The sequence below is a fragment of the Melanerpes formicivorus genome, unplaced genomic scaffold (genome assembly GCF_026170545.1).
Source record: "Melanerpes formicivorus ecotype bairdi unplaced genomic scaffold, bMelFor1.0.p_v2 SCAF_8, whole genome shotgun sequence".
In the NCBI taxonomy this organism is placed as follows: Eukaryota; Metazoa; Chordata; class Aves; order Piciformes; family Picidae; genus Melanerpes; species Melanerpes formicivorus.
Genome location: NW_027142360.1, coordinates 9,813,514 through 9,839,726, shown reverse-complemented (window position 1 = coordinate 9,839,726; position 26,213 = coordinate 9,813,514). Strand labels below are relative to the sequence as shown.

The following is a 26,213-nucleotide window of genomic DNA, read 5'->3' as shown; positions in this document are numbered from 1 at the left end:
CACAAGCAGTGTTCCTCAAAGCTCAGTCTTGTTTAGTATCTTTATCAATGATGTGGATGAGGGGATTGAGTGCACCCTAAGTTGGCACTGATCTGCCCCAAGGTACAGGCTCTGCAGAGGGATCATGGGCTGGCACCAACTGTATGAGGTTCCTGCACTTGGGTCACAACAACCCCATGCAACACAAGAGGCTTGCGGCAGAGTGGCTGGAAAGCTGCTCGGCAGAAAAGCACCTGGCAATGCTGGCGGACATCGGGCTTAACGAGGGCCAGCACAGCGCCCAGGCGGCGCTCTGCGGGATCTGGCTGGCCTCGAGCGAGCCAGGTGGGGCCGGAGGCCGCATCGTTTACGGGGGCCGGTGCTTGTCGCCCTGCACTGTGCCTCCAGCACGCACCCACACACTGAACTGGCACACTACCCCCTTTCCTCTCTGCTCTGCCCCCGGGAAAAAAGGACAATCTACGCCGCCCCGACCCCACACCACGCCATAAAGCCCAGCGGCCTCACTTTACGACAAAGCCGTAAAGCGAGGCGCGGCCTTTCCGCGCGAGCGGCGGTGCGCGGGCAGCCTCGAGCCCGCGCCAAGTGGCGGTGACGCCACAGGCGGCGGGGCCGCGGGAGCGAGGCGGTGACGCCACAGGCGGCGGGGCCGCGGGGCAGAGGAGGGGCCGGGCGCCTAGGCAACGCGGCGGCCGCGTCATGGTGAGAGCGGGCTGGGGACAGGGACAGCGGCAGCAGCGGCTACGGGGTGGCTCGGTTCGGCTCGCCTCGGCTCGCCGTTACGGTGGTTTGTTCCAGGGGTTTGCGACACGTTGTGCTGGGGCTGTCAGTGCCCGGTCCGGCTGACCGAGCTGTGGGCACTGACCCCGAGGGCACGGCTTGTTGGGTACGGCCGCGGAGCTGTACTGCGCTCGCAGCTGCTGCGGGCGCCGGAGGCGCTTGCTGGTACCGGTGTAGCCGCAGGGCTTTGAGCTCCTTGCTCTCTACAACTACCTGAAGGGAGGTTGTAGCCAGGAGGGGGTTGGTTTCTTCTCCCAGGCAATCAGCACCAGAACAAGAGGACACAGGCTCAAGTTGTGCCAGGGGAAGTTTAGGCTTGAGGTGAGGAGAAAGTTCTTCACAGAAGGAGTTGTTTGCCATTGGAATGTGCTGCCCAGGGAGGTGGTGGAGTCACCATCCCTGGAGGTGTTCAAGAGGGGATTGGATGTGGCACTTGGTGCCATGGTCTAGTCATGGGGTCTGTGGTGACAGGTTGGACTCGATGATCTCTGAGGTCTCTTCCAGCCTTAGTGATACTGTGATTCCTCATCGGGTGTTGAGGTACTGGCATACGGAAAAAAGGATTTAAAACCTGGGGTGGGGTGGGAATCACTTGAAGGCGTGTTAGCTTTTCTGCTGTCCCCCGAGCTAAATTCTTGTGCAGTGATTTGTTCCTGTGGTTGCCTAGCGTGACACCCAGCTTGGAGGGAACTGAAGCGTTGTTGTAATCACTTTACAGGAGCAAACTTCTCTGTGCTCCAGCGCGCAGCTCGGCTTCCCCTTCCTCCACGAACTTCACAGTGTTTAGGCATTGCACAGGAAATGCAATTGCTTGGTAAAGCAAATAAAGGAGTCACTGTTAGGTGGCTGGCTTTCTACAGTCTGTGGTTACCTCCTGTAGCCATTTGGAGCAATCCCCTGATTGCATTTCCTCACTTCGTCTGCAGTTTCCCCGTGAGTGCAAAAGGCTTGGTGGTGTTTCTGTGTCTGGTCATCACATTCACAGGAATAGCATGCACCTGAGTTCAGACAACACTGGAAATACTTCTAAATTGTGGCTCAGACTAAATTATCTATTGGTGGTGCAGGAATTTTTTAAACAGCTATTAAATAGCTGTTAGCATTAAGTAGGATTAAGTAGCTACACTTCTGTAACCATAAGTGTAATCCTGCCTGATAAACTCTTGATGATGTGAAGTCATGTATTAGTAGCTAACTTTCTGCACTATAAACTTGCTATTCTAGTTAATCTAATTGTACAGAGTTGCATTTTCTAATCATTCCTTTCCACTCAGTATCTGGTTCTCTGATGCTCATTTTCCTTTTATTTCCTTCCCCCCACCGCCTTGATCTTCTAGGGTCCAAAAAAGACAAAGAAGGTAGGTAGGCAGAAATATGCTCCAGTTCATGCACAGCATTTTGGTCCTTGTTGTGGTCATTTAGAAGTTCTGCCAGCACTGTTCTGGTGTCTTGGCAATTATGTCAGTGGATGTACAAAGCACTTCACACTGAAATTAAAGGAAGCCTCAGTTACTTCTGGACTTCATGTCTGCAGGACAATGTTTTTAAGATGATGTGTCATAAGAAGGGTGTTGTGACAATTTAATAGTATGCAAATATGCTTTTTAAAAGGGAAAAAATAATTTTAACTGATTTTTAATTTGTGTTTCTTCTGAGGCACTTGCTTGGGCCCAGGTAGATTCAGAAGAGCACCAGGCACCTCCAGGAGCCTAAATCTGTGTGTGTTTTTTTAAGGAGGCTGAGTCCAGAGGGACTTGGGCAGGCTGGAAAAGTGGCCTCAAGCCAACCTCATCAAGTTCAACAAGGCCAAGTGCAAGGTCCTGCACCTGGGTTGAGGCAATCACAAGCACAAATCCAGGCTGGGTGAGAGCAGCCTTAAGCAGAAGGGTTTGAGGGTGTCAGTTGGTGACAAATTCCCCAGGAGCCAGCAATGGTCACTGGCAGCCCAGAAGGCAGCTGTGTGCTGGGCTGCATCCAAAGCAGGGAGAGCAGCAGCACAGGGAGGGGATTCTGCCCCTCTGCTCTGCTGAGACCCCACCTCAGCACTCTGTCCATTTGTGGTGCTCCAGCATAAGAGGGACATGGAGCTGATGGAGTGGGTCCAGAGGAAGCTGCAAAGATGATCAGAGGGCTGGAGAACTTTCCCTGTGGGGACAGGCTGTGAGAGTTGGGGCTGTTCAGCCTGGAGAAGAGAAGGCTCAGGGAGACCTTAGAGCAGCCTTCCAGTACCTGAAAGGGCTACAGGAAAGCTGAGAAGGGACTTTTTCCAAGGGCTTGTAGTGATAGGATGAGAGGGAATAGATTGAAGCTTGAGGAGGGGAAATTGAGACTGGAGGTTAGGAAGAAATTCTTTGCAGTGAGGGTGGTGAGACACTGGAACAGGTTGCCCAGGGAGGTCATGGATGCCCCCTCCCTGGAGGTGTTCAAGGCCAGGCTGGCTGAAGCCTTGAGCAACCTGGGCTAGTAGAAGGTGTCCCTGCCTTGGGGTTGGAATTGGATGGTCTTTAAGATCCCTTCCAACCCAAACCATGCTATGTATCTATGGACTGTTTTGTTGGTTAGAGGCTTCCAAATGCCTGACTTGCCATCTCCCCAGGCACATTTCCCAGTGTAACATCTATTTTCTTAGCAGGTCTACCTCTTACACAATTTCTACATTAAACCAAGAGATTTTAATATTAGGATCATTGAATCATAGAATGGTTTGGGTTGGAAGGGACCTCCAAAGGTCATCCAGTCCAACCCCTTCTGCAGTGAGCAGGGACATCTTCCACTAGATCAGCTTGCTCAGAGCCTTATTGAGCCTTGAATATCTCCAGGGTGTGGCCTCAACTCCTTCCTTGGGTAACCTGTTGCAGTGTCCCAGCACCCTCATGGTGCAGAACTTGTTCCTCACATCCAATCTCAGTCAGCTCTGCTCTCATTCCAAACCACTGCCCCTTGTCCTGTCACTGCAGGCCTTTGCAAAGAGTCCCTCTGCAGCCTGCTTGTAGCCCCCTTCACGTACTGGGAGGCTGCTATTAGGTCTTCCCAGAGCCTTCTCTTTTCCAGGCTGAACAACCCCAGCTCCATCAGCCTCTCCTTGTAGGAGAGGTGCTCCAGCCCCCCAGTCATCCTCATTGGCCTCCTCTGAGCCCACCTCTTCTCCTAGCTCAGAATGATGTGTTCAAGAGCACAAGATGCATCATGCAAATGAGAAGGAAACTGAGTCCAGGATGTGGATTGCTGTTGTGGAGGCAACCCTGACTGTGTGCAGAGTTCCAATCTTAACTCTGGGATCACACTAGAAGGACAAAGTTAGAGAGGGCAAATGCTTCCTAAAATGTATTAAAATAATGCTGATGCTTGTTTTCTTTTAATTTATTGAAAACATTTAGTCAGGTGGCACAAAGAAAGGAAGGAAAGCTGAGAAACTGAGATTACAGCAAGAAGAGGAAGAAAGGAAGCGGCAAGAGGAAGGTACTGTGTGCACTTCATTTACAGGGGACATGATGGCACAGAGTGCTGCTTTGAAATCAGTGGATGGAAAGCAATTTCCTGAACAATGCCTTAATTTCTGTCTGTTGCACAAACATAGGTGACCTCTCTCTCTTTTGTTATGTGGGCCAAATTCTGTGTTGTTACTGTACCTTACTTCCCTGTGCCATACTCTCTTCTCCAGTTACTTCTACTGCAGTTGAGAATAGAATTAACCAGGTTGGAAAAGACCTTTGAGATCATCGAGTCCAACCTATTACCCAACACCATCTAATCAACTAAACCATGGCACCGAGCACCCCATCCAGTCTCTTCCTAAACACCTCCAGGGATGGTGACTCCACCACCTCCCTGGGCAGCACATTCCAATGGGCAATCTCTCTTTCTGTGAAGAACTTCTTCCTAACATCCAGCCTGAACTTCCCTTGGCACAGCTTGAGACTGTGTCCTCTTGTTCTGTTGGTGCTGGTTGCCTGGGAGAAGAGACCAACCCCCACCTGGCTACAACCTCCCTTCAGGTAGTTGTAGACATCCTCTTCTTCAGACCAAACACTCCCAGCTCCCTCAGCCTCTCCTCACAGGTCTGTGCTCCAAACCCCTCACCAGCTTTGTTGCCCTTCTCTGGACATGTTCCAGCAACTCAGCATCTTTCCTAAACTGAGAACTTGGGAAGCAGAAGAGCTGAAAGCATTAGCTGGATTTTTTTTTCCTTTTGTACCATTAACTCTTAAAATATTGTCAGCAAGACCACAGAACATTGGATTGCTTGCGTTCTTTTCCCCTCTCAAGCCTTTCAGCCTTAAGGTGACTACAAACTAGGATGATGATCTGGATGAGGGGATTGAGTCAGTCATCAGCAAGTTTGCAGATGACACCAAGTTAGGAGCAGATGTTGGTCAGTTAGAGGGTAGAAAGGCTCTGCAGAGGGACCTCGACCGACTGGACAGATGGGCAGAGTCCAATGGGATGGCATTCAACAAGTCCAAGTGCCGAGTGCTGCACTTTGGCCACGGCAATCCCATGCAGAGCTACAGGCTGGGGTCAGAGTGGCTGGAGAGCTCCCAAACAGAGAGGGACCTGGGGGTGCTGATCGACAGCCACCTGAATATGAGCCAGCAGTGTGCCCAGGTGGCCAAGAGGGCCAATGGCATCCTGGCCTGCATTAGGAATAGAGTGGCCAGCAGGAGCAGGGAAGTCATTGTGCCCATGTACTCTGCTTTGGTTACGCCACACCTCGAGTCCTGTGTCCAGTTCTGGGCCCCTCAGTTTAAGAAGGACATCAAAACACTTGAATGTGTCCAGAGAAGGGCAACAAGGCTGGGGAGAGGCCTTGAGCACAGCCCTGTGAGGAGAGGCTGAGGGAGCTGGGATTGTTTAGCCTGGAGAAGAGGAGGCTCAGGGGAGACCTCATTGCCCTCTACAACTACCTGAAAGGTGGTTGTAGCCAGGAAGGGGTTGGTCTCTTCTCCCAGGCAAGAACAAGAACAAGGGGACACAGTCTCAAGCTGTGCCAGGGGAGGTTTAGACTCGAGGTGAGGAGAAAGTTCTTCACCAAGCGAGTCATTCGGCATTGGAATGTGCTGCCCAGGGAGGTTGTGGAGTCACTATCCCTGGAGGCGTTCAAGAGGGGATTGGACGTGGCACTTGGTGCCATGGTCTAGTCATGGGGTCTGTGTTGATAGGTTGGACTTGATGATCCTCGAGGTCTCTTCCAGCCTTAGTGATACTGTAAAATAGTTTGCTTGGGCTGCTTCTGTCAGTGCCTGGTTCTTCTACCACTTCCCCAGTAGCTGAGCTTGTCATTATGTCTGAAGGAATCTTTGCCTTTCAGGGTGAGGGTAGCTCAGCATTCCTGGAGGCAGGAGACGATCCTGCTTTGGTGGTTGACTTCTCGAACACGTAGAGCAGAGTGCTGAACACCTGTGTGCTTCAGTTTCCTTCTGTGCTGTGAATCTTTTTCAGATTAAGCTCTCCATCCTCAGAGAGTAGATCACAGAATTGAATTGGTGAATGTTTGCTCCTGTGGTGGGTTAATGCCCTTTTCTGAAAACAAAACCAAAGCAGGGGGGAGGGCTTGTGGGTGCTTTGCCCTCCCTGCAGGGCCTTTTCCCCTGGGAAGCTGAGTCTGTTCCACTGCCCCCTCCCTGCCCAGCTAGGGTATCAAAAGCAGGACATCGTAGCTGTTGTATCTCCTTTTGGCTCCTGCCTCTGCTGGATGAGAGCTACTGCAGCTGCCCTCCTGCTCCTCTGCCATGTGGCCAGACCTGATCCTTCTCCCTGCTGCCTCTGTGCCTCCTCAGAGAAAGACTGGTTTTGTATTATTCTCTTGTTTTTTTGTCCCACTCCCATCCATCCTTGTTCCTTGTGACCCTTTCCTGTTACTGTTATATATATATATTGTTCAAAGACAACTCTTTACCTCTCTACTTCCAAGCTGACTCCAAATTATTGTTTGGTGGGTTTGCTCCTTCCTTTTCTCCCCTCTCTGTTGGGAGGGAGGAGGGGGGAGTGGGGGTGAGATTCTCAGCCTTTCCCCCATCTGAGCTGTTAACTCCCAGTTAAGGCTGAAACCACCAGAGCTCCTGTTAGAGCAGGGCCAGAGGAGGCCATGAAGATGATCAGAGGGCTGCAGTACCTCTTTGGCAGACCGGCTGGGAGAGCTGGGGCTGTTCATCCTAGAGAAGAGAAGGATCCAGGGAGACCTTACAGCAGCCTTCCAGTACCTGAAGGGGTCTCACAAGAGCAGACTAAAGGGGAAGAATCAGCTCTGTTGACCTGCTGGCCACATTCCTGTTGAAGCAGCCTAGGGTACAGTTTGCTTTCTGGGCTTCTTGCCAGGAGCTGACAGTGTGGAGCCCAGTGTGCTTCAGTAGCTTGAGTCAAGTTATTTGGGCTCGTTCTGAAGATTCCTGGGTACTGTAACACAACTTTACATTGCTCATTATGATGGTTGGTTTGTCATTAAGTATAATAATGTGCTTAATTTGTTCCCCCATCTTCAGAGGAAGCCCAGTTGCAAGCTCAAGAAGAAGCAGCAAGACTTGAAAAGGAGAGGATGTTACGAGAGCGCATGGCGCAGCTGGAGGCTAAAGTTAGTTCATCTTCAGTAGCTGCTGAAACAAATCTAACCCTATTTCTGAACTTGTGGCAAGGTCTGTGAAATAGGATTCATGGAGTGTAAAAATGGGGGAGAAAAGAAATCCCTTGTGTCCCTAATGTTGGGAACAATGCAGAGGAAATGAACTAGCACCACTAGGTGAAAATTGATCATGGAAAATCTGGGCAAGCCACTGAAAGGTGCTCTTGGGTAAGGTCCTGCACCTTGTGATCTAATGAGCTGAACTATGGATTCACAGACTGCACTGAGTTGTAAGGGACCCTCAAAGGTCGTCTTGTCCAAACCCCCTGCCATCAGCAGGGACAACTACATCAGGCTGCCCAGGGACACATGATGTCTGACCTTGAGTGTCTCCAGGGATGGAGCCTCAACCACATCCTTGGGCAGCCTGTTTCAGTATCTCACCACTCTCATTGTAAAGAGCTTCTTTCTGATGTCTAACCTAAATCTACCCTGCTCCAGTTTCAAACCATTGTCCCTGGTCCTATCACCACAGGCCCTTCTAAACAGGTCCATCTCCTTCCTCTGTTCAGGGCACTAGGAGCTGGACACAGTACTCCAGGTGAGGTCTCAGCAGAGCAGAGAGGCAGACTCACCTCTCTCCATCTCTGGCCACACTGCTTTTGATGCAGCCCAGGCTGCTATTGGCCTTCTGGGCTGCAAGTGCCCATTGCTGGCTCGAGTTCAGTTTCTCCTCCACCAACAACCCCAAGTCCTTTTCTGTAACTGAGTAAACCACAGGACATAAAAAGTCAAGAGAAATGGTGCTGAATTTTTCTATGGCATTCCCTTACTAAGTCAGCATTTGACACCTGCTATGAGGCCAGGCTGAGGGAGCTGGGGTTGTTCAGCCTGGAGAAGAGAAGGCTCCAGGGAGACCTAATATCAGCCAAGAGAGGTAGCTAAGGCCCCAGCCCTTGAGATACTCAGGGTCAGGCTGGACAAGGCTCTGAACAAGCTGATCTAGTGGAGGATGTCCCTGCTGACTGCAGGAGGGTTGGACTGGATGACCTTTGGAGGTCCCTTCCAACCCAAACAATTCCATGACTTACAACAAGAATTTTCTTTTCCTTTCTTTTTTTTTTTCTGCTTTTCTCCAGACTGAAGTCACTCTTCTCTATGCTGTATGTCCTTTACAGAATGCTTGGGGGATATTTTTACTCCACCAGGGAGAGTCATGCAGTCTGTGATGACAGGTTGGACTCGACGATCTTTGAGGTCTCTTCCAACCTTAGGAATACTGAATACTGAAAAGGAATTCAAAACTAGAAGGGAAAAGATGACCTTGCACCCTTTTTCTCAACATATGCTTACATTTTTTAGCAGTTCCAGAATGATGATGTGGAAACTGTGTGTGGATAAGTTTCAAAGGTCACTCATTCAAATACACCAAGTTTTTTTTTTTCTCTTGGGTATAAAATAATTGTAAGAAAGCCAAATACTGAGCTGCTCTGTTTCTGCCTATGTTAACAGGATCAGGAGCGAAGGGAGTCTGAACTAGCAGAGCTTTCTTCATTGGAACACAAGTTTTTGTCTGCAGAGCAGTGGAAAGCAGAGTCTAGAGCAAATGCAAAGGTAAGCTGGCTTAACAAATCTACCCAGGGCTGTGGGGGTTTGACAGTGTCCAGACTTTAAGCTGTGCCCCTAGGGGAATACTGCCCTTTGCTGTATGTAAGTGTATGTTTGGACTGTGTTTCAAATTCCACATGAAGGGTGGAAATGGTCATTCTCACTCTCCTCTGTTGTCTGCTAAGACCTCATCTGCAGCACTTCATTCACCTCTGGAGCCCTCACCACAGGAAGGACATGGACCTAAGAGGCAAAAGGGGATCTAATTCCCCTTTGACCACACTTTTGTCAGAAGGAATCAGTCAAAAGCAGCATGGCCACAGAGCAACAGAGGTGATTCTGCTAATTTATTCTGCTCTGGTGAGACCTCACCTGGAGTACTGTGTCCAGCTCTGCAGCCCTCAACACAGGAAGAACATGTTGCTGATGAAGAGGGTCCAGAGGAGGCCACAAAGATGATCGGGGGCTGAAGCACCTCTGCTATGAGCACAGGCTCAGGGAGCTGGGGTTGTTCAGCCTAGAGGAGGCTCCAAGCAGACCAAATAGCAGCCTTCCAGTAGCTGAAGGGGAGTACAAGAAGGCTGCAGAGGGACTGATTGCAAAGGCCTGCAGTGATAGGATGAGGGGCAGTGGTTTGAAATGAGAGAAGAGCCCCATCCCTGGAGATATTGAAGGTCAAGCTGGACAAGGCTCTGAGCAAGCTGATCTAGTGAGGATGTCCCTGCTCACTGCAGAGCTGTTGGACTAGATGACCTTTGGAGGTCCCTTACAACCTTGACTTTGAATATCTCCAGGGATGAGGCCTCAACTACCTCCCTAGGCAACCTGTTGCAGTGTTCCAGCACCCTTATGGTGCAGAACTTTTTTCTCACATCCAATCAAAATCTGCTCTGCTCTCATTTCAAACCATTGCCTATCCTCCTATCACTGCAGGCCTTTGCAAACAGTCCCTCTGCAGCCTTGTAGCCCCCTTCAGCTACTGGGAAGGTTGCTATTAGGTCTGTCTGGAGCCTTCTGAACAACCCCAGCTCCCTCAGCCTGTCCCCATAGGACAGCAAGTTATGCTTTCCTATTTGCAATGTTTCTGCTTCCAACAACGCTCAACCATCTTAAGTCCCTCCTCAGGACGCTGCAGCGTACTGCTGTTTTTGTAGTCACACAGTACTACAGATCTCACCTCGGGAGCCCTGCGGAGGGAACTGTCCGAGGTTTGCTGGTCAGTTTCAGGCTGGTGTGCCCTTAGCCTTCGTTGCCACAAGGGTGCAGCATGGTAGCTTCACACTGAGGTCTTCATAGGTTTCCATGAGTTTCATGACTTTTTCTGGGTGATAATAACCTCTGAGAATACTTAGGGCAAAAGGAGCAATGGTTCCATAATATTTTACTACCCAGATGAAAAAACCTCTACATTCTACATGATAAATTGATCCCCTAAGCCAGTGTTGGGCTCCTGTCTAGAGGTAAGTGGCTTTAGCCTGTCAGTGATTCTTCCCCCACCTAAAAGAGTGACCAATAAGAGATTTGAAAATGAAGCTGCTCAAAAGAAGACCTAGGGTTTCACATTCCCACCAGAGGCTGAATTGGTGCTGGTAAGGAGGAGGAAATCTCCCTCAGAGGCAGAGAAAGGAGGAATAAACATGTTGGACTGGAAGGCTCTTAAGTAGCTATTGCAGTATAGGAATTTTCAGATTCTCTGGCAGTACCCAGTTTGGGAACTATTTGCCTCTTCTGTCTGCACTGGGTCCTTATTTATGGTCTTGGTCATTTATTCTTTCAGCCCTTCATTTGTGGCAGGGACTGAGGCACAGGTTAGAAATCATAGAATTGTTTTGGCTGGGAAAGACCTCTAAGATCATCAAGTGCAACCATTGACCTAACCATCATTGAGGCTGGAAAAGACCTCTAAGATCATCAATTCCAGCCATTGACCTAACCATCATTGAGGCTGGAAAAGACCTCTAAGAGCATCAAGTCCAACCATTGACCTAACCATCATTGAGGCTGGAAAAGACCTCTAAGAGCATCAATTCCAGCCATTGACCTAACCATCATTGAGGCTGGAAAAGACCTCTAAGAGCATCAAGTCCAACCACTGACCTAACCATCATTGAGGCTGGAAAAGACCTCTAAGAGCATCAAGTCCAACCATTGACCTAACCATCATTGAGGCTGGAAAAGACCTCTAAGATCTTCAAGTCCAACCATTGACCTAACCATCATTGAGGCTGGAAAAGACCTCTAAGATGATCAAGTCCAACCACTGACCTAACCATCATTAAGGGTGGAAAAGATCTCTAATATCTTCAAGTCCAGCCATTGACCTAACCATCATTGAGGCTGGAAAAGACCTCAAAGATCTTCCAAGTCCAGCCACTGACCCAACACCACACTGACCACCAAAACATGTCTTGAAGTGCCATATCCCCACATTCTTGGATCACCTCTAGGGACAGCTCTATCACCTCACTGAGCCTCTTGTTCCAAAGCCTGACCATCTCCTGCTTTTAGATCACATAATTCAGGGTGTATCCAGAATAACTTTCATCACCCTAATTTTCTGGCTAAGAAGCTCTCAGTAAAATCTTCTCTGATGTTCCACTCTCTGTAAAAGCAGCTCAGAAATGATCAGTGGGAGTTAACTGGAAAAAGAAAGGAGAAACTGGGTGGGAGCTGCTTTGAGGGATGTCAGCTTTCAGCTAAACTGGACAAAGCTGAGGTTTATTCAGTTCAGCCTCTGGAAACTACAGACAGAAGTAGAGGTTTGGTCTGTACTGTCATGAGTCAGTATCTGGAAGTTCTACCTGGAAGAGAAACCAGTGGTAAATGAGTAACTATAAGCAGCAAATGTCAGGTAGGCAGAAGTGTTCCAACACATCAATATCAAACCATTTCTTGCTGGCATAGTGATAAGCCAGGTGGTGTTGCAGTCCTGTTGAGATGCAGGTGGGGATTTGTCAGAATCTGTTTTTGCTCCTGATCGTGACAGTCACTTGCACCACATGCCTGTGTCTGCTCTTCTTTGAACAGCTCCCTGCTGAGGAGAGGCTGGGGGAGCTGGGGCTCTTGAGCTTGCAGCAGAGCAGCCTGAGGCATGCCCTCATTCATATTGATCAAGATGTGAAGGGCAGGGTCAGGAGGATGGAGCCAGGCTCTGCTCAGGGATGTCCAGTGACAGGAGAAGGGGCAATGGGTGCAAGCTGGAACAGAGGAGGTTCCATGTGAACAGGAGGAGAAAGTTTTTCCCTGTGAGGGTGCCAGAGCCCTGGAGCAGGCTGCCCAGAGAGGCTGTGGAGTCTCCTTCTCTGGAGACATTGCAAACCCAGCTGGATGTGTCCCTGTGTGATCTGCTCTAGGTGAGGCTGCTGTGGCAGGGGCGTTGGACTTTGGAGGTCCCTTCTAAGCCCTGATGTTCTGTGATTGTCCTTTTCTGCAGTGGGAGCATTACCTGTGTTGTGATGGAAGTCCTGACCCAGCTGTAGTGCAGGAAGTCAACACTTTCATAAGCTTATGGTGTGATGATCCAAACAAGGACATCCAGCTTGTGATGGAGAAGGGAGAAGAGGTGCTCAATGTAAGTGTTCAAATGCTGCTTTTCAATTTAAGCTTCCCAGAACTCATCCTTGCCGGCCCCCTCCCCTTTCCTTTTCCCCTCTGCCCTTTTTTTCCCCTCAGCCAAATGCTTGGAATTGGTTCTAACCTTCAATCCCCAGAAGCTTTTCTGCAGTTTTTCCATGTGTCTGGATTGCAGAGTGTTTGTTATCTCTAAAGGAGATGACACTGTCTACTTAGAGTAGTCTTGCACCAGAACAGAGGAGCCTGTGTCACATCCTGATATTTCAGTGTCTGGCAGCCTTGTTGTGTAATAGCATAGCATTAACCAGGTTGGACAAGGCCTTTGAGATCATTGAGTCCAACCTATCACCCAACACTGTCTAATCAACTAAACCATGGCACCAAGCACCCTATCCAGTCTCTTCCTAAACACCTCCAGTGATGGTGACTCCACCACCTCCCTGGCCAGCACATTCCAAAGGCCAATTACTCTTTCTATGAACAACTTCTTCCTAACATCCAACCTAAACCTCCTCTGGTGCAGCTTGAGACTCTGTCCTCTTGTTCTGTTGGTGCTGGCCAGTAGAGTGTCATGTAAGAATGGTTCCCAAAAAGCAAGCTACCAACCACTGATGAGGCAGTTTTCAGCAATTTGTGGCTGCTGTGTTAGGATTGTATTTTCATTTATGCTAACTTCTTAGAATGTGTTTGAGAGAGGCAATGAGGCCTTCCAGAAATGAGGGGGGGAAAGTTGCATGTGTAATAATAAATTTCACTGGGCTGAGTTGGCCCTCTGGGTGTTAAATTCCCTATCTTGCAATGCTTGCTGGGTGCTAGAACTGTATAGGTTCATAGGATGGTTGAGGTTGAAAGGGACCTTAAAGATCATCCAACTCCAACCCTCCTGCCATGGGCAGGGACACCTTCCACTAGACCAGGTTGCTCAAGGCCTCATCCAACCTCCACTGTCTCACCACCCTCACTGTCAGGAATTTCTTCCAGATCTCCAGTCTCACTCTGCCCTCCTCTAGCTTCAATCCCTTCCCCCTCATCCTGTCACTACAATCCCTTCCTGGATTTCTTGTAGTCCCCTTCAGGTGCTGGAAGGCTGCTCTAAGGTTTCCCAGAGCCTTCTCTTCTTCCGTCTGAGCAACCCCAGCTCCCTCAGCCTGTCCTCGTAGCAGAGGTGCTCCAGCCCACTGATTATTTTCATGGCTGTCTTCTGGACCCTCTCCATCAGGTCTGTGTCCTTCCTGTGCTGAGGGCTCCAGAGCTGGACACAGCACTGCAGGTGAGGTCTCCCCAGAGCAGAGAGGCAGAATCACCTCTCTCCATCTCAGGCCACACTGCTTTTGATGCAGTCCAGGCTGCCATTGGCCTTCTGGGCTGCAGGTGCCCATTGCTGGCTGATGTTCAGTTTCTCCTCCACCAACACCCCCAAGTGCTTTTCTGCAGGGCTGCTCTCAGTCTCATCATCCCCCAGCCTGGACTGATACCTGTCTGTATTGACATAATTTCTTCTAGCTAATTGAGAAGCTGCAGTTTCTCCTCTTGGACACACCACCAAGTGAGATGTCAGAAAAAGCAGCACTGCAGTACCAAGAGTGTATTCTGGGATTGCAGATTCTGCTTCATCAGAAGTACAATGGAGCAACAGAAGAGTTGCTACAGGTAAGACTTTCCTGCTTCAGAGTTCTGATAGGCAAGGGGTAGATACAAGTGTCTGCTTGCCATGGTTGGTTTTGTTTGTTCTGAAACGGTGTATAGCAGGTACCAGGCTTGTATTGCCTCAAAACCCTTGCAGAGCTTAGCTTCACAGTGGAAATTCACATCATTAAGACATCTGAGAGTAAGTGTGGAATGTTTGGAGATTTGGAGATGCTGAAAACAGGGCACTGTATGAAAATTGTTTCCTGTTTCGTTTCAGTGAGCTGGAGCAGGGGAGGCTCCAAGTCAACTTGAGGAAAAAACTTTTTCCCTGTGAGGGTGCCAGAGCCCTGGAGCAGGCTGCCCAGAGAGGTTGTGAAGTCTCCTTCTCTGGAGACATTACAAATCTACCTGGATGTGTTCCTGTGTGACCTACTCCAGGTGATCCTGCCCTGGCAGGGGGGGTGGACTGGATGATCTTTGGAGGTCCCTTCCAACCCCTAACGTTCTGTGATTTAAAGCAAGTTGCCCAATTGCAAAGGTGAAGTGGAAACAGATACTTAATAATGTTCCCTTGTTCATAGATTTATGCAATGGTTTAAGTTGGAAGGCACCTTAAAGCTCATCCAGTTCCAACCCCCTGCCACGGGCAGGGACACCTTCCACTAGATCAGATCACTCAACACACCTGACCTTGAACACCTCCAGGGATGGGTCATCCCCAGCTTCCCTGGGCAACCTGTTCCAGTGTCTCACCATGCTCACTGTCAAGAATTTCTTCCTAATCTAAATCTGCCCTCCTCAAGCTTCAATCCATTGCCTCTCATCTTCTCACTGCAAGCCCTTGTCAAAAGTCCCTCCCCAGCTTTCTTGTAGGCCCCCTTCAGGTATCACAGTATCACTAAGGTTGGAAGAGACCTCGAGGATCATCAAGTCCAACCTGTCACCACAGACCTCATGACTAGACCATGGCACCAAGTGCCATGTCCAATCCCCTCTTGAACACCTCCAGGGACGGTACTGGAAGGCTGCTTTAAGGTCTCTCCAGAGCCTTCTCTTCTGACAGAATTAACCAGGTTGGAAAGTACCTTTGAGATCATGGAGTCCAACCTATCACCCAACACCATCTAATCAACCAAACCATGGCACCAAGTGCCTCATCCAGTCTTCTTTTAAACGCTTCAGGGATGGTGACTCCACCACCCCCCTGGACACCATTCCAATGGGCAATCTTTCTGTGAAGACTTTCTTCCTAACATCCAGCCTAACCCTTCCCTGCTGCAGCTTGAGACTCTGTCCTCTTGTTCAGTCCCTGGTTCTCCAGGCTGAACAGCCACAACTCTTTCAGCCTGTCCTCATAGGGGAGGTTCTCCAGGTCTCTGATCACCTTTGTGCCCCCTGCTTGTCTTTACTGAGTTTAGGGTTCCACTCCTGCTGCAATTGTAACCTCACAAGTTGTATGTAGAGAAAATGCTGCAATACTGTGTGCAGTGACTGTGTTCAGCTTTTAACACAGAGGTCTGTGTTTTTAGCTGCCATCTTTTAGTACATGAATACAAGATACATGAGCTTGGTCCGGTCCCTGTTTATTTCTACATCTCTTTGCTTGTTCAGGTCCAGCTGTGAGTTAGTGAAAGGTGTCATTAAGGACACAGCATGATTTAATTGCCTCTTTTCTTTCCAGAATGCTGATATGTACAAAGATTCTGCGAGTGGAAATATGCAGGCAGTCATAAAGGATAGAAATGTTACCTTCTGTCTTTGGGCCAATCTGACAAAGCACATGAGGTACAGCACACTTCAGTTCTTTGTTTGAAGTGAGGCCTGGCCTTGTTTTGTCAAGCTGAGGCCAGACTGAGAACCAGTTTCTCATAATCATGGGATCATAGAATGGTTTGGGTTGGAAGGGACCTCCAAAGGTCATCCAGTCCAACTCCCTGCAGGCAGCAGGGACATCCTCCACTAGATCAGCTTGCTCAGAGCCTTGCTGACTTTGTGCATCTCCAGGGATGGGGCCTCAACTACCTGCAGGGCCCTTTTGGGCTGCAAGTGCACCCTGTTGGCTCATGTCCAGCTTCTGATGCACCAGCACCCCCAGGTCACTTTCTGCAGGGCTGCTTTCTGTCATCCCCCAGCCTGGATTGATAATGTGAGTTGCTTTGACCCAGGTGCAGGACCCTCCACTTGCTCCTGTTTAACCTCATGAGGTTCACCTGGGCCCACCCCCAGCTTGTCCAGGTCCTTCTGGATGCCATCCCATCCCTCTGGTGTATGGACAGCACTGCTCAGCTTGGTGTCATCTGCAAACCTGCTGATGGTGCACTGGATCCCACTGATAAAAATATTGAACAGCTCTGGTCCCAGCACAGAGCCTTGAGGGACACCACTTACCTGATGGAAAGAGCCAGGGGCACAAGCTAGATGTGCCTGTTGATTATCAAACTGAAATCTGTGTTTCTGTGGAAGACTCTGTGCCTGCTGTGACACAGCCAGCTGCTGACTCTACCTGTGTAGGATTTGCCTGTTGAATCAGCCACTTTTAGCAGGAATGTACTGTGTAGAGGAGCTGGGGTCTGATTCTGCCTCCTTGACATCCTATCAGCACTGTTATTTTTGCAGCTTAATCCCCTTAATGCAGCTACAGCTTTTCTGGGGAGGCTTACAGACAGTTGTCAGTACAAGACAGGAAGTCTGTCCTGACATCCTGCTCTATTTCTTAGGCTGTGCCCTGTGACCAAAGAGAATTTAGGTGACTTTCAGTGTAGAAAACATCTTTTCATATTTAAGGAAATACAAAAGTGCTGCCAGCATCACTAGGAAATGATACTTTCCACCCCCCCACTCTTACTTACAGGACCAAAACTCAGATGTTCTGTGGTGCACAGCATGGATTTGAGCTGCCCAGGTCCCTGGCTGGGGACAGTGTGGCTGTGAGGATACTGCACACTCACTATGATCATCTCTCTCCACTGTGGCTGTGGTGCCACAGCCTGCCAGAACCTCAAAGCTCAGAGAACAAAGACCTAACTCAGCTTGCAAATGATAAAGTAGAAGAGTCGGAAGAAGAGGAAAAGAAAGCCAGAGAAGAGCCCAGCATGGCTGCTGAGGAAGGAGAATGTTCTGAAGGGAGAAAGGTAGGCAGAAAAATCTCTCCAAAGGGTGTTTTGCTCTGCTGTTGTTACTCCAGGCCCAGCTGCAGTGTCACAGCTTCTTAAGGAGCCCTGAGCCTGGGAGTGCCAAGTTCTGAAACCTTTGATAGAAGAAAGCAACTTGTGTTAACTCTCTGCCACACAGCTTCTCAAAGGGAGGGTGAATGACCAGCAATTAATGGGTGCACAGAAGGTAGAGAGGGAAGTTTGGACCAGGTGTAGTAGTTGCTATGCTCCTCAGCTGGAGTGCTGTGTCCAGTTCTAGTGTCCCCACCATAAGAAGGACATGGAGCTGCTGGAGCAAGTCCAGAGGAGGCCACCAAGATGATCAGAGGGCTGGAGAACCTCCCCTGTGGAGATAGGCTGAGGGTTGGGGCTGTTCAGTGTAGAGAAGAGAGTGCTCTGGGGAAACCTTAGAGCAGCCTTCCAGTAGCTGAAGGGAGCCTACAAGAAAGCTGGGAAGGGACTTTTGACCAGGGCTTGGAGTTAGAGAATGAGAGGGAATGGATTGAAGCTTGAGGATTGGCAAATAGAGACTGGAGAGTAGGAAGAAATTCTTGATGGTGAGGGTGGTGAGACACTGGAACAGGTTGCCCAGGGAGGTTGTGGATTCCCCCTCCCTGGAGATGTTCAAAGCCAGGTTGGATGAACCCTTGAGCAACCTGGGCTAGTGGAAGGTGTCCCTGCCCATGGCAGGGGGGTTGGAACTGGATGATCTTTAAGGTCCTTTCCAACCTAAACCATTCTGTGAACCTATGACCTTGCTGTGCAAATGGAGCAATTGCCTTTTGTTTATAGATCCAGTTCCAAAGTTGGAGACTGCCTTTAATCACAGCTACTTTTGCTGATACTGCTCTTGAAACTTTGTGTAGCAAGATTGGTGCAGATGTTGCTGGAGCAGTGGAACTCCACTTTCTGCCCTTGGGCCTCCTTGAGGGAGGTGATGCCCTCTTCTGTAGTGTGCCTGCCTCTGACTAATGAATGGAAGTCTTGCTTTTGATACAGAGTGTGCTCTCCTTCGAAGAGAACAGCACAGCTGAAATAAAGGAGTCAGAGGAGGAAACTGAGAAGAAATCAGAAGCCTTGGGCATGCCTTCAGAAGGTATTTGATCAGTTATGTGCAGCATTACAAAAGTACTTATTCTAAAGGTTTTATTTTATATATGGAAACATAACAGCTGCTACAGAGCTCTGTGTGAGTGAGTTACAAAGACCTCACCTGCAGCAGTGTGTGCAGCTCTGCAGCCCTCATGACAGGAAGGGCATGGAGCTGATGAAGAGGGTCTAGAGGAGGCCACCAGGGTGATCAGGGGGCTGGAGCACTTCTGCTATGAGGACAGGCTGAGGGAGCTGGAGTTGTTCAGCCTGGAGAAGAGAAGGCTCCAGGGGGACCTAATAGCAGCCTGCCAGTACCTGAAGCGGGCAGCAGGAAGGCTGCAGAGGGACTGTCTGCAAAGGCCTGCAGTGATAGGATGAGAGGCAATGGTTTGAAATGAGAGAAGAGCAGATTTACATTGGATGTGAGGAATAAGTTCTGCATCATGAGGGTGCTGGAACATGGCTACAGGTTGCCCAGGGAGGTGGTTGAGGCCCCATGCCTGGAGATATTCAAGGTTGGGCTGGCCAAGGCCCTGGGCAACCTGATCTAGTGGAGGATGTCCCTGTTGACTGCAGTTGGACTAGATGACCTTGGGAGGGCCCTTCCAGCTCAGCCCCTTCTCTGACTCTAGGATATTGATGTTTTGATAACACACTTGAGTTCTGTTGACATTTCTATTAATGATTGTTCAATGCAGGGAGAAAATAGGACAGATAGGAAAATGGATTTGGTCCCCACTTAATTTATTCCTTCTGTTCCTGGGCATGTTCTGTTTATGCACATTTGTGTATTGTCATCCATGTGTTTAGTGGGTGAGACAATCTGTAACAGTCTGCCAGGTCAGATATTGAGGAAGCTGTTGGGTCAGATTGACTGACTCAGGTGGTCCTTTATTTTCCCCACCTTTAAGTGGTGAAAGTCAAGGGCAGCACCAGTAGATGGTGCTGAAATGCTGGGTAGAGTATCACAGAATGTTAGGGGCTGGAAGGGACCTCCAAAGATCATCCAGTCCAACCCCCCTGCCAGAGCAGCATCACCTGGAGTAGGTCACACAGGATCACATCCAGGTAGGTTTGGAATGTCTCCAGAGAAGGAGACTCCATAACCTCTCTGGGCACCCTGCTCCAGGGCTCTGGCACCCTCACAGGGAAAAAGTTTATCCTTCTGTTCACATGGAATCTGTTCTGCTCCAGCTTGCACCCATTGCCCCTTCTCCTGTCATTGGACATCCCTGAGCAGAGCCTGGCTCCATCCTCCCCCCACTGCCCTTCACATCTTGATCAACATGAATGAGGTCACCCCTCAGGCTCTTTGACTCCAAGCTCAAGAGCCCCACCTCCCTCAGGCTTTCCTCAGCAGGGAGATGCTCCACTGCCTTCAGCATCTTTGTGGTTCTGTGCTGGACTCTCAGGTCAAGACAGACCTCAGGGAGCTGCTTGAGAGTGTGAAGCAGTTGAAGTGTGTAGGCTTTCTGTGCAAAAGTGAAAAATAATAGGAGTGGGGAACTTGGTTGAGACACCAAGCTAAATGATGGTGTTTGGTTGTATTTTAGTTCAGGATCCACCAATGCTTGAAGAGAGGAAGGAAGAGGAGATGGTGACAGCTGATGAGATTTGCATTGTTGATTTGCAGCAGTTTTTCCCAGTGGGTGGTGTGTACCATATTGATGCTCTGCAGCTTCCACCTCAGGTCATAAAAGTCAAGGGCTGGACTATGGTGAAGGTAAGTGAAGGTGTCAGGCTTGAGGAGCTGTGCATCATCTCCATGTGCATCATGTCTCAAGCAGCAAACCAAAGGGACTGAGTTGTCAAATCAGTTTTTTGGAGGAGCCAGGGGGAACAGATCAGCTTGCACTGGTGCCTGCTCAGCACAGACTGGTGTGCTGGAAAATGCTTCTGAACTACCAAATCATCAATATCACAGAAACATGGAATGGTTTGGGTTGGAAGGGACCTTCAAAGGCCATCTGGTCCAACCCCCCTGCAGTCAGCAGAGGCATCCTCCACTAGATGTTTGCCCAGAGCCTTGGCCAGCCTCACCCTGAATATCTCCAGGGCTGGGACCTCAACTACTGGTGGTGCAGAACTTGTGCCTAATATCCAGTCTAAATCTCCTCTGCTCCAGTTTCAAGCCACTGCCTCTCATCTTACCACTGCAGGCCTTTGCAAACAGTCCCTCTGCAGCCTTCTTGCAGCCCCCTTCAGGTAGTGGCAGGCTGTCATTAGGTCTCCCTGGAGCCTTCACTTCTCCAGGCTGAACAGTCCCAGCTCCCTCAGTCTGTCCTCATAGTGGAGGTGCTCCAACCTCATCTTCATGGCCCTCCTCTGGACCCTCTTCATCAGCTCCATGTTCATCCTGTGTTGGGAACTGCAGGTGAGGTCTCACCAGAGCAGAACAAAGTAGCATCATCACCTCTGTTGCTCTGTGGCCATGCTGCTTTTGACTGATTCCCTCTGACAACTGTGTGGTCAAAGGGGAATTAGATCCCCATTTGCCTCTTAGGTGTTCTTGGTTTTTCCTGAGACTGTGGGATTAACAAATGACTCTGCCAGGTGGGTGACACTGCTTTAAGGGTGCTGTCAGCAACAGATGAAGGGTTCAGTGTCCTGGGGGTAGTCCCCCTGAGGCTGTTTCAACATCAGTTGGAACTGTGCAAGACAGCAAACCATTAATACTAATAAATTTCACATGGTGTGGGGAAGCTGCACCTGTGATTAGGTGGACTTCAGGAAAGGAAAAAGACATTAGTAGGGTACTCCAATTTCTAACCAAAATGCCTTTTTCCCATCTTGCCAACAGGTTCTTGATGATGGATTGGAGGCATACCCATATCCCCCTGGAGAGGCTGAGGATGCCACACCCCCACCCATACAGATAACCCTCAAGCTTCCTGACCACGTGGTGTATTTTGTGGATCCTGTGGTAGCACGATGGGATCCTGTGGGTATGAACTTAGGCCATGAACTGAGTGTCCAGTTCTGGGCCCCTCACTTCAAGAAAGACCTCAAGGACCTGCTTAAGAGAGTCTAGCACAGAGCCAGAGAGATGCAGTGGAACATCTCCCTTGTGAGAATGTCTCAAGAGAAGGAGATTCCACAACCTCTCTGGGCAGCCTGCTCCAGGGCTCTGGCACCCTCACAGGGGAAAAAGTTTCTCCTTCTTGTCACTTGCAACCTCCTCTGCTCCAGCTTGCACCCATTGCCCCTTGTCCTGTCACTGGACATCCCTGAGCAGAGCCTGGCTCCATCTTCCCCCCACTGCTCTTCACATCTTGATCAACATGAATGAGGTCACCCCTCAGGCTCCTCTGCTCCAAGCTCAAGAGCCCCAGCTCCCTCAGCCTTTCCTCAGCAGGGAGATGTTCCACTGCCTTCAGAATCTTTGTGGCTCTGTGCTGGACTCTTTCAAACAGTTCCCTCAGGTCCTTCCTGAAGGGAGGGGCCCAGAACTGGACACAGTATTGTAGCAGGGCAGAGCAGAGGGGGAGCAGAACCTCTTTGGACCTGCTCACCACACCCCTTCTCATCCACCCTAGGATGGCCTTTGCTTTGTTGGACACCAGGGCACATTGGTGGCTCATGGGCATCCTTCTGGCCATCAGGATCCCCAGCTCCCTTTCCCCAGAACTGCTGTCCAACAAGTGAATCCCCAACCTCCACTGGTCCATGTTCTTTCCTGGATTCCAGACACCACCCTTGTAAAGACAACCACAATGAGAGGAGGTTGTTGCTTTAAGTAATATTTTTGTGGCCAGTATCTGATCTTCACTGAGTATTAATTAACCTTGGCTGCCTTTACTAATTACTCCCTGCTAAAGACTTCTGCCTGGTGTCACAAGCAGAAGCTTTACAGGTACACCTTGGTATTTTTGTGAAGGCCAGCAGTGGAGAACTGATGGCATCAGGAATGTGGTGTATGAAAGGCAGAAGAAGAGAATCACCTTCCAGCTGGGCACCTTTTCTGCAGTAACCCTCCTCCAGGATGCTCATCTCAACATGCCCTACCAGGCATGGGAACTGCGACCTACTGGTGTGGATGAAGCCCTGCTTGCAGTCACTACAGGCTTTGCAACCATCCAGATACAAATGAAGGTACTGTAAGGACTCACTGTTTTTTATGAAACATTTGCATATTTAAAGACAATAATTAAAACCTGGAGTCAGTGGTGTCCTTTAGTGAGACCTTGGGGTGCTTCCAGAAGGCCATTTCCAATTCTGCTGGTGAAAAGGAGCGCTCTCTCCTTTCCCAAGCACTCCAAGCAGCAGTACTGGCCAGTTCCTTTTGCTGTGGAGTAGGCAGAAGAAAGCTTCCAGGTGACTGTTGTCAAAAGGCCCAGCAAGTGCTTTTGATACCAAGGCCACCTTGATGAATTCAAGACTATCAGATGGTTCTTCTCTCCTCTCACCTCTACCAAGAGATGTGAGAGCATTTCAAGCAACCTGTAATGCTGCTTGTTCCTGCTAAAGCTTCAAGTTACATGTGAGATGCTCATTGTGTATCAAGCAGCATCAGAGCTGATTGGAAGAGTCAGTATGAGCACTGGCCAGTAGGCCTCTGCCATCAGCTCTGAAATCCTGCAGAGCAGTGGCTTCCTTCAGGGTATGTGAATGAAAGGTTACAGCCCAGAGTGACTGGTAACAGCCTCCCAGAACCTGCAGTAGAAGGCTGGAGAGCAACTGTTTGCAAAGGCCTGCAGTGAGAGAATGAGAGGCAATGGTTTGAAATGAGAGAAGAGCAGATTCAGATTGGATGTTAGGAGCAAGTTCTGCACCATGAGGCTGCTGGAACACTGCAACAGGGTGCCCAGGGAGGTGGTTGAGGCCCATCCCTAGACATATTCAAGGTGAGGCTGGCCAAGACTCTGGGCAAAGTGATCTAGTGGAGGATGTCCCTACAGACGGGGTTGAAGTGGATGATGCTTGAGGTCCCTTCCAGCTCAAAGTATTCCATGATGCTGTAATGTATGCAATATCCAGAACAGCAAAGCTATTTGATGCCTGAAGCAGAACACAGCCTTCATGACCAGTAAGTTGCTTTCACTGGTTTGTACAACAGGATAATCAGTGTATGTTGTCTTCAGTAGTGATGGAAGAGGAGGATTTGCTTTCCCACATCACAGGAAAATGGCTAAGTCCAGTTGTCCTGAGAGCAGTTCTGAAGAAAGCCGGCGTGAATATTTTCCCAGGAGAGGTCTCTCACAGCTATGTCTCTGTGAACAAGAAGGTGAGTGCCAGAGGGGGCAGTTTTCACATGGCTAATAGTTTCTTGTCTGAAGAGCTGTTGGGCAGAAGCAGAGAGCAGCAGGTGCACAGGTGCTCTGCCAGGGGCTGGTTCCAGCAAGCTTTTCTCTTGTGTTGGTATAACAAAAGGCATGGAACAGATCTGTGTTTCCTGACTTGGCACTTGTGCCTTGCAGGCTGCCTTGGCAGAACTCGGGGCCTATCAGCAGATGGCACTGCTTGCACCTGCCTTTGCTTTTGCCTGGAGCAAGTGGAACCTAGAAGCAAGCCCCGAGCAAGTTGTGTTCAAGGTTTGTGGATTTAGACTAGATTTCTAAAGGAAACCAGCACAGCACTGATCAGAGTTAGTGTGACAGAAACTATTAACTTCTAGAAGTTAGCACTGTGCTCAGCCTCTGCCTGCACCCTTAGTGCTGCAGTTTTAATACTTGAATAGAATAAACCAGGTTGGAAGAGACCTTCAAGATCATCATGTCCAACCTATCATCCAACACCACCTAATCAACTAACCCATGCAACCAAGCACCCTATCAAGGCCCCTCCTGAACACCTCCAATGATGGTGACTCCACTACCACCTCAGGCAGCCCATTCCACTGGGCAATCACTCTGTGTAAGCTGCTAAGCAGTGAACCTCACTGTGTCCATGAAAATTCAGAGCTTGGCAGAGATGGTTTGCCTGGATGATCCTAGGTGGTCTCTTCTAACCCCTAACACTCTGAGACTGTGCCATCAGTTACTAAGGCTTTAGCCAATGCTGATTTTCATGAAGCACCCTACTGCAAGGGTGATCCAAATAGTTTAGTTAGCATCTGGAAGTCTTTTTTGTCCATATGGCACTCCATTTGTTCCCTACTGTAAAGAGGGTAAAGAATCAACTGAAACATGGATTTGTTTTTACCTGTGAACTAACACACATACACTTACAGCTTCTCCCAGGCAGAAATACACTCAGGTGTGGCTGTAGATACAGAACATACCCTGCTGCTGGGACCTTGAGTGGCTCTGTCCCTCTCCTGAATTAAACCTGTGCCATACAAACCATTTAGCCTAATACTTAACCCCAGGAGCAAGAGCTGCAAGTGATGCCTTCTGCACGTAGCTGCTGGCCCAGGGGGAGACAGAAGAGCAGCAGGAATGGCTTTGTATTTTCCAGAGGCTGGCTAGAGGGGAGGTTGTGGTGTGGATACAGTACCTGTTACAGTCTCTTAGGCGCTGTTTAGGTCCATCCAGAATTTAGGATGCAGCACAAAACAGTGCAGTGTCAGCTCCAGGGGACCTTCAGCTTACAGCACATCTCCTTTCCTGCACTAGGTAAGTGAGCATCTAAACCCAGATTCTGCCCAAGCCTGGTCTCTCTACTTGTTTAACGGTCAGAGAGCACAAAAGCTCAAGATCACTGAAAGCAGTGAAGCTTTTTCAGAGGAGCTGGAAGATGAGTCTGAATTTCACTCCACACTCTACCACATGCTTAAGGACTTTGCCAGCAAAGAAGCAATGGAAAAAGTGGAAAGAGGCAGCTTCCTGTTTATTGATGTTGTATACCAGCTACTCCTTGCTACAAGAGTTTTAACATACTCTTAAATGCTGCATGCTTTCCACCAAAGGTTTACTATCAAAAGCTTGCAATAAAGTTACATTTCAAGCCTTGAATTCTTTTCTGTTCAAGTACTCAGAATGCCTTCTAGGACTGAAATGCCAACATTTTGGTTAGAGTAAAAGTCCTTTATTCTTTGCTAACCAGACCACTTAGTCATATTGAGTGTTAGCTATGTTCAAAAGAGCTGCTTTGATTGTAAACCTGGACAGAACTGAGACCCTTTCAGGTACTTAGAAAGGTGACTTCTGGCAAAAAGGGGGAAGAAAAATCAAGGTCAGATTTCAAGTCATGCTTCAGTAAAAGAAGAAACAAACCCCTCAAAACCCCCCCATGGCCCCAGTCAGACCACCCACAGCCCAACCCAAAGATGGAAGCTTAAATACACTGCTCTCAGGTTCTTATGTTGTTGCCCACAGCTTGGCCCTCTCACTGCAAAAGGTCAGGACCTCTGTTATATTGGAGGCGGCCCATAGTGTTGAAGTCCTACATACGGCCACAAGAGTTGCTGCAGCAGAGTCCAGGAGTCTCCAGTTCCTACAGGTGCTGCATCTGCTGGTCTTTGAAGAGACAGCCCAGTGAGGAAGCTTGTAAGAGCAGCAAGCAGTACCAGGATGGAGACAGAGAACCAGAAAGTTTTGTTGGCGTTGGAAAAGGAAGTCTTGAAATGGGACACCCAGGATGCCATTAACTTGCACCTGCACAGAAGCAGTCAGATTGGTTCAGTTTGGCTTCCAAGCCCTCTTCCCCACCCCTTGCCAAGCAAACATCCAGTCCCTTAACTAGCAAGAGTGACAAGGTTGCTACTGGAGCAGGAGCATTGTACAGTGGTGGCTTGTTCTGGGGTTAGAATGCAGACTTCAGTGGGCAAGTTCTTGCTGAGCTGTTTGGGTGACTGACCCAAGGAGTAAGCCCAGCCCTGTACCACACAGTTTGAGAGTTTCACAACAGCTGCTTTGCAGGTCAATAGCTCTTGCTTGTAGAAA

At 49.3% G+C, this 26,213-nt stretch overlaps 2 protein-coding genes across 5 annotated transcripts in view; one reads left to right on the top strand and one right to left on the bottom strand.

The window, feature by feature from the left end:
* The first annotated feature begins 553 nt into the window (after positions 1–553).
* Positions 554–25,214, top strand: DNAI7 (dynein axonemal intermediate chain 7). Of its 4 annotated transcripts, none has more exons than XM_068141973.1 (16): positions 554–702; positions 2,118–2,138; positions 4,158–4,239; positions 7,260–7,348; positions 8,849–8,950; positions 12,378–12,515; positions 14,021–14,167; positions 15,828–15,931; positions 17,133–17,277; positions 18,298–18,394; positions 19,944–20,113; positions 21,191–21,335; positions 22,268–22,482; positions 23,447–23,614; positions 23,808–23,921; positions 24,945–25,214. In XM_068141973.1, exons 1-16 carry the CDS (start codon positions 700–702, stop codon positions 25,212–25,214), a joined length of 2,010 nt encoding a protein of 669 aa, XP_067998074.1. In that variant the 5' UTR covers positions 554–699. The 4 variants fall into 4 exon arrangements, with proteins under 4 accessions (XP_067998074.1, XP_067998071.1, XP_067998072.1 ...); XM_068141970.1 differs by having other exon boundaries at positions 16,998–17,277; XM_068141971.1 differs by lacking the exon at positions 2,118–2,138 and having other exon boundaries at positions 16,998–17,277.
* Positions 25,134–26,213, bottom strand: part of IRAG2 (inositol 1,4,5-triphosphate receptor associated 2) — a 50,704-nt gene continuing 49,624 nt past the window's right edge. The window contains exon 40 of the mRNA XM_068141969.1: positions 25,134–25,925. Coding sequence (XP_067998070.1) covers positions 25,682–25,925 — 244 coding nt within the window. The 3' untranslated portion in view covers positions 25,134–25,681. The remainder of the gene's footprint in view (positions 25,926–26,213) is intronic.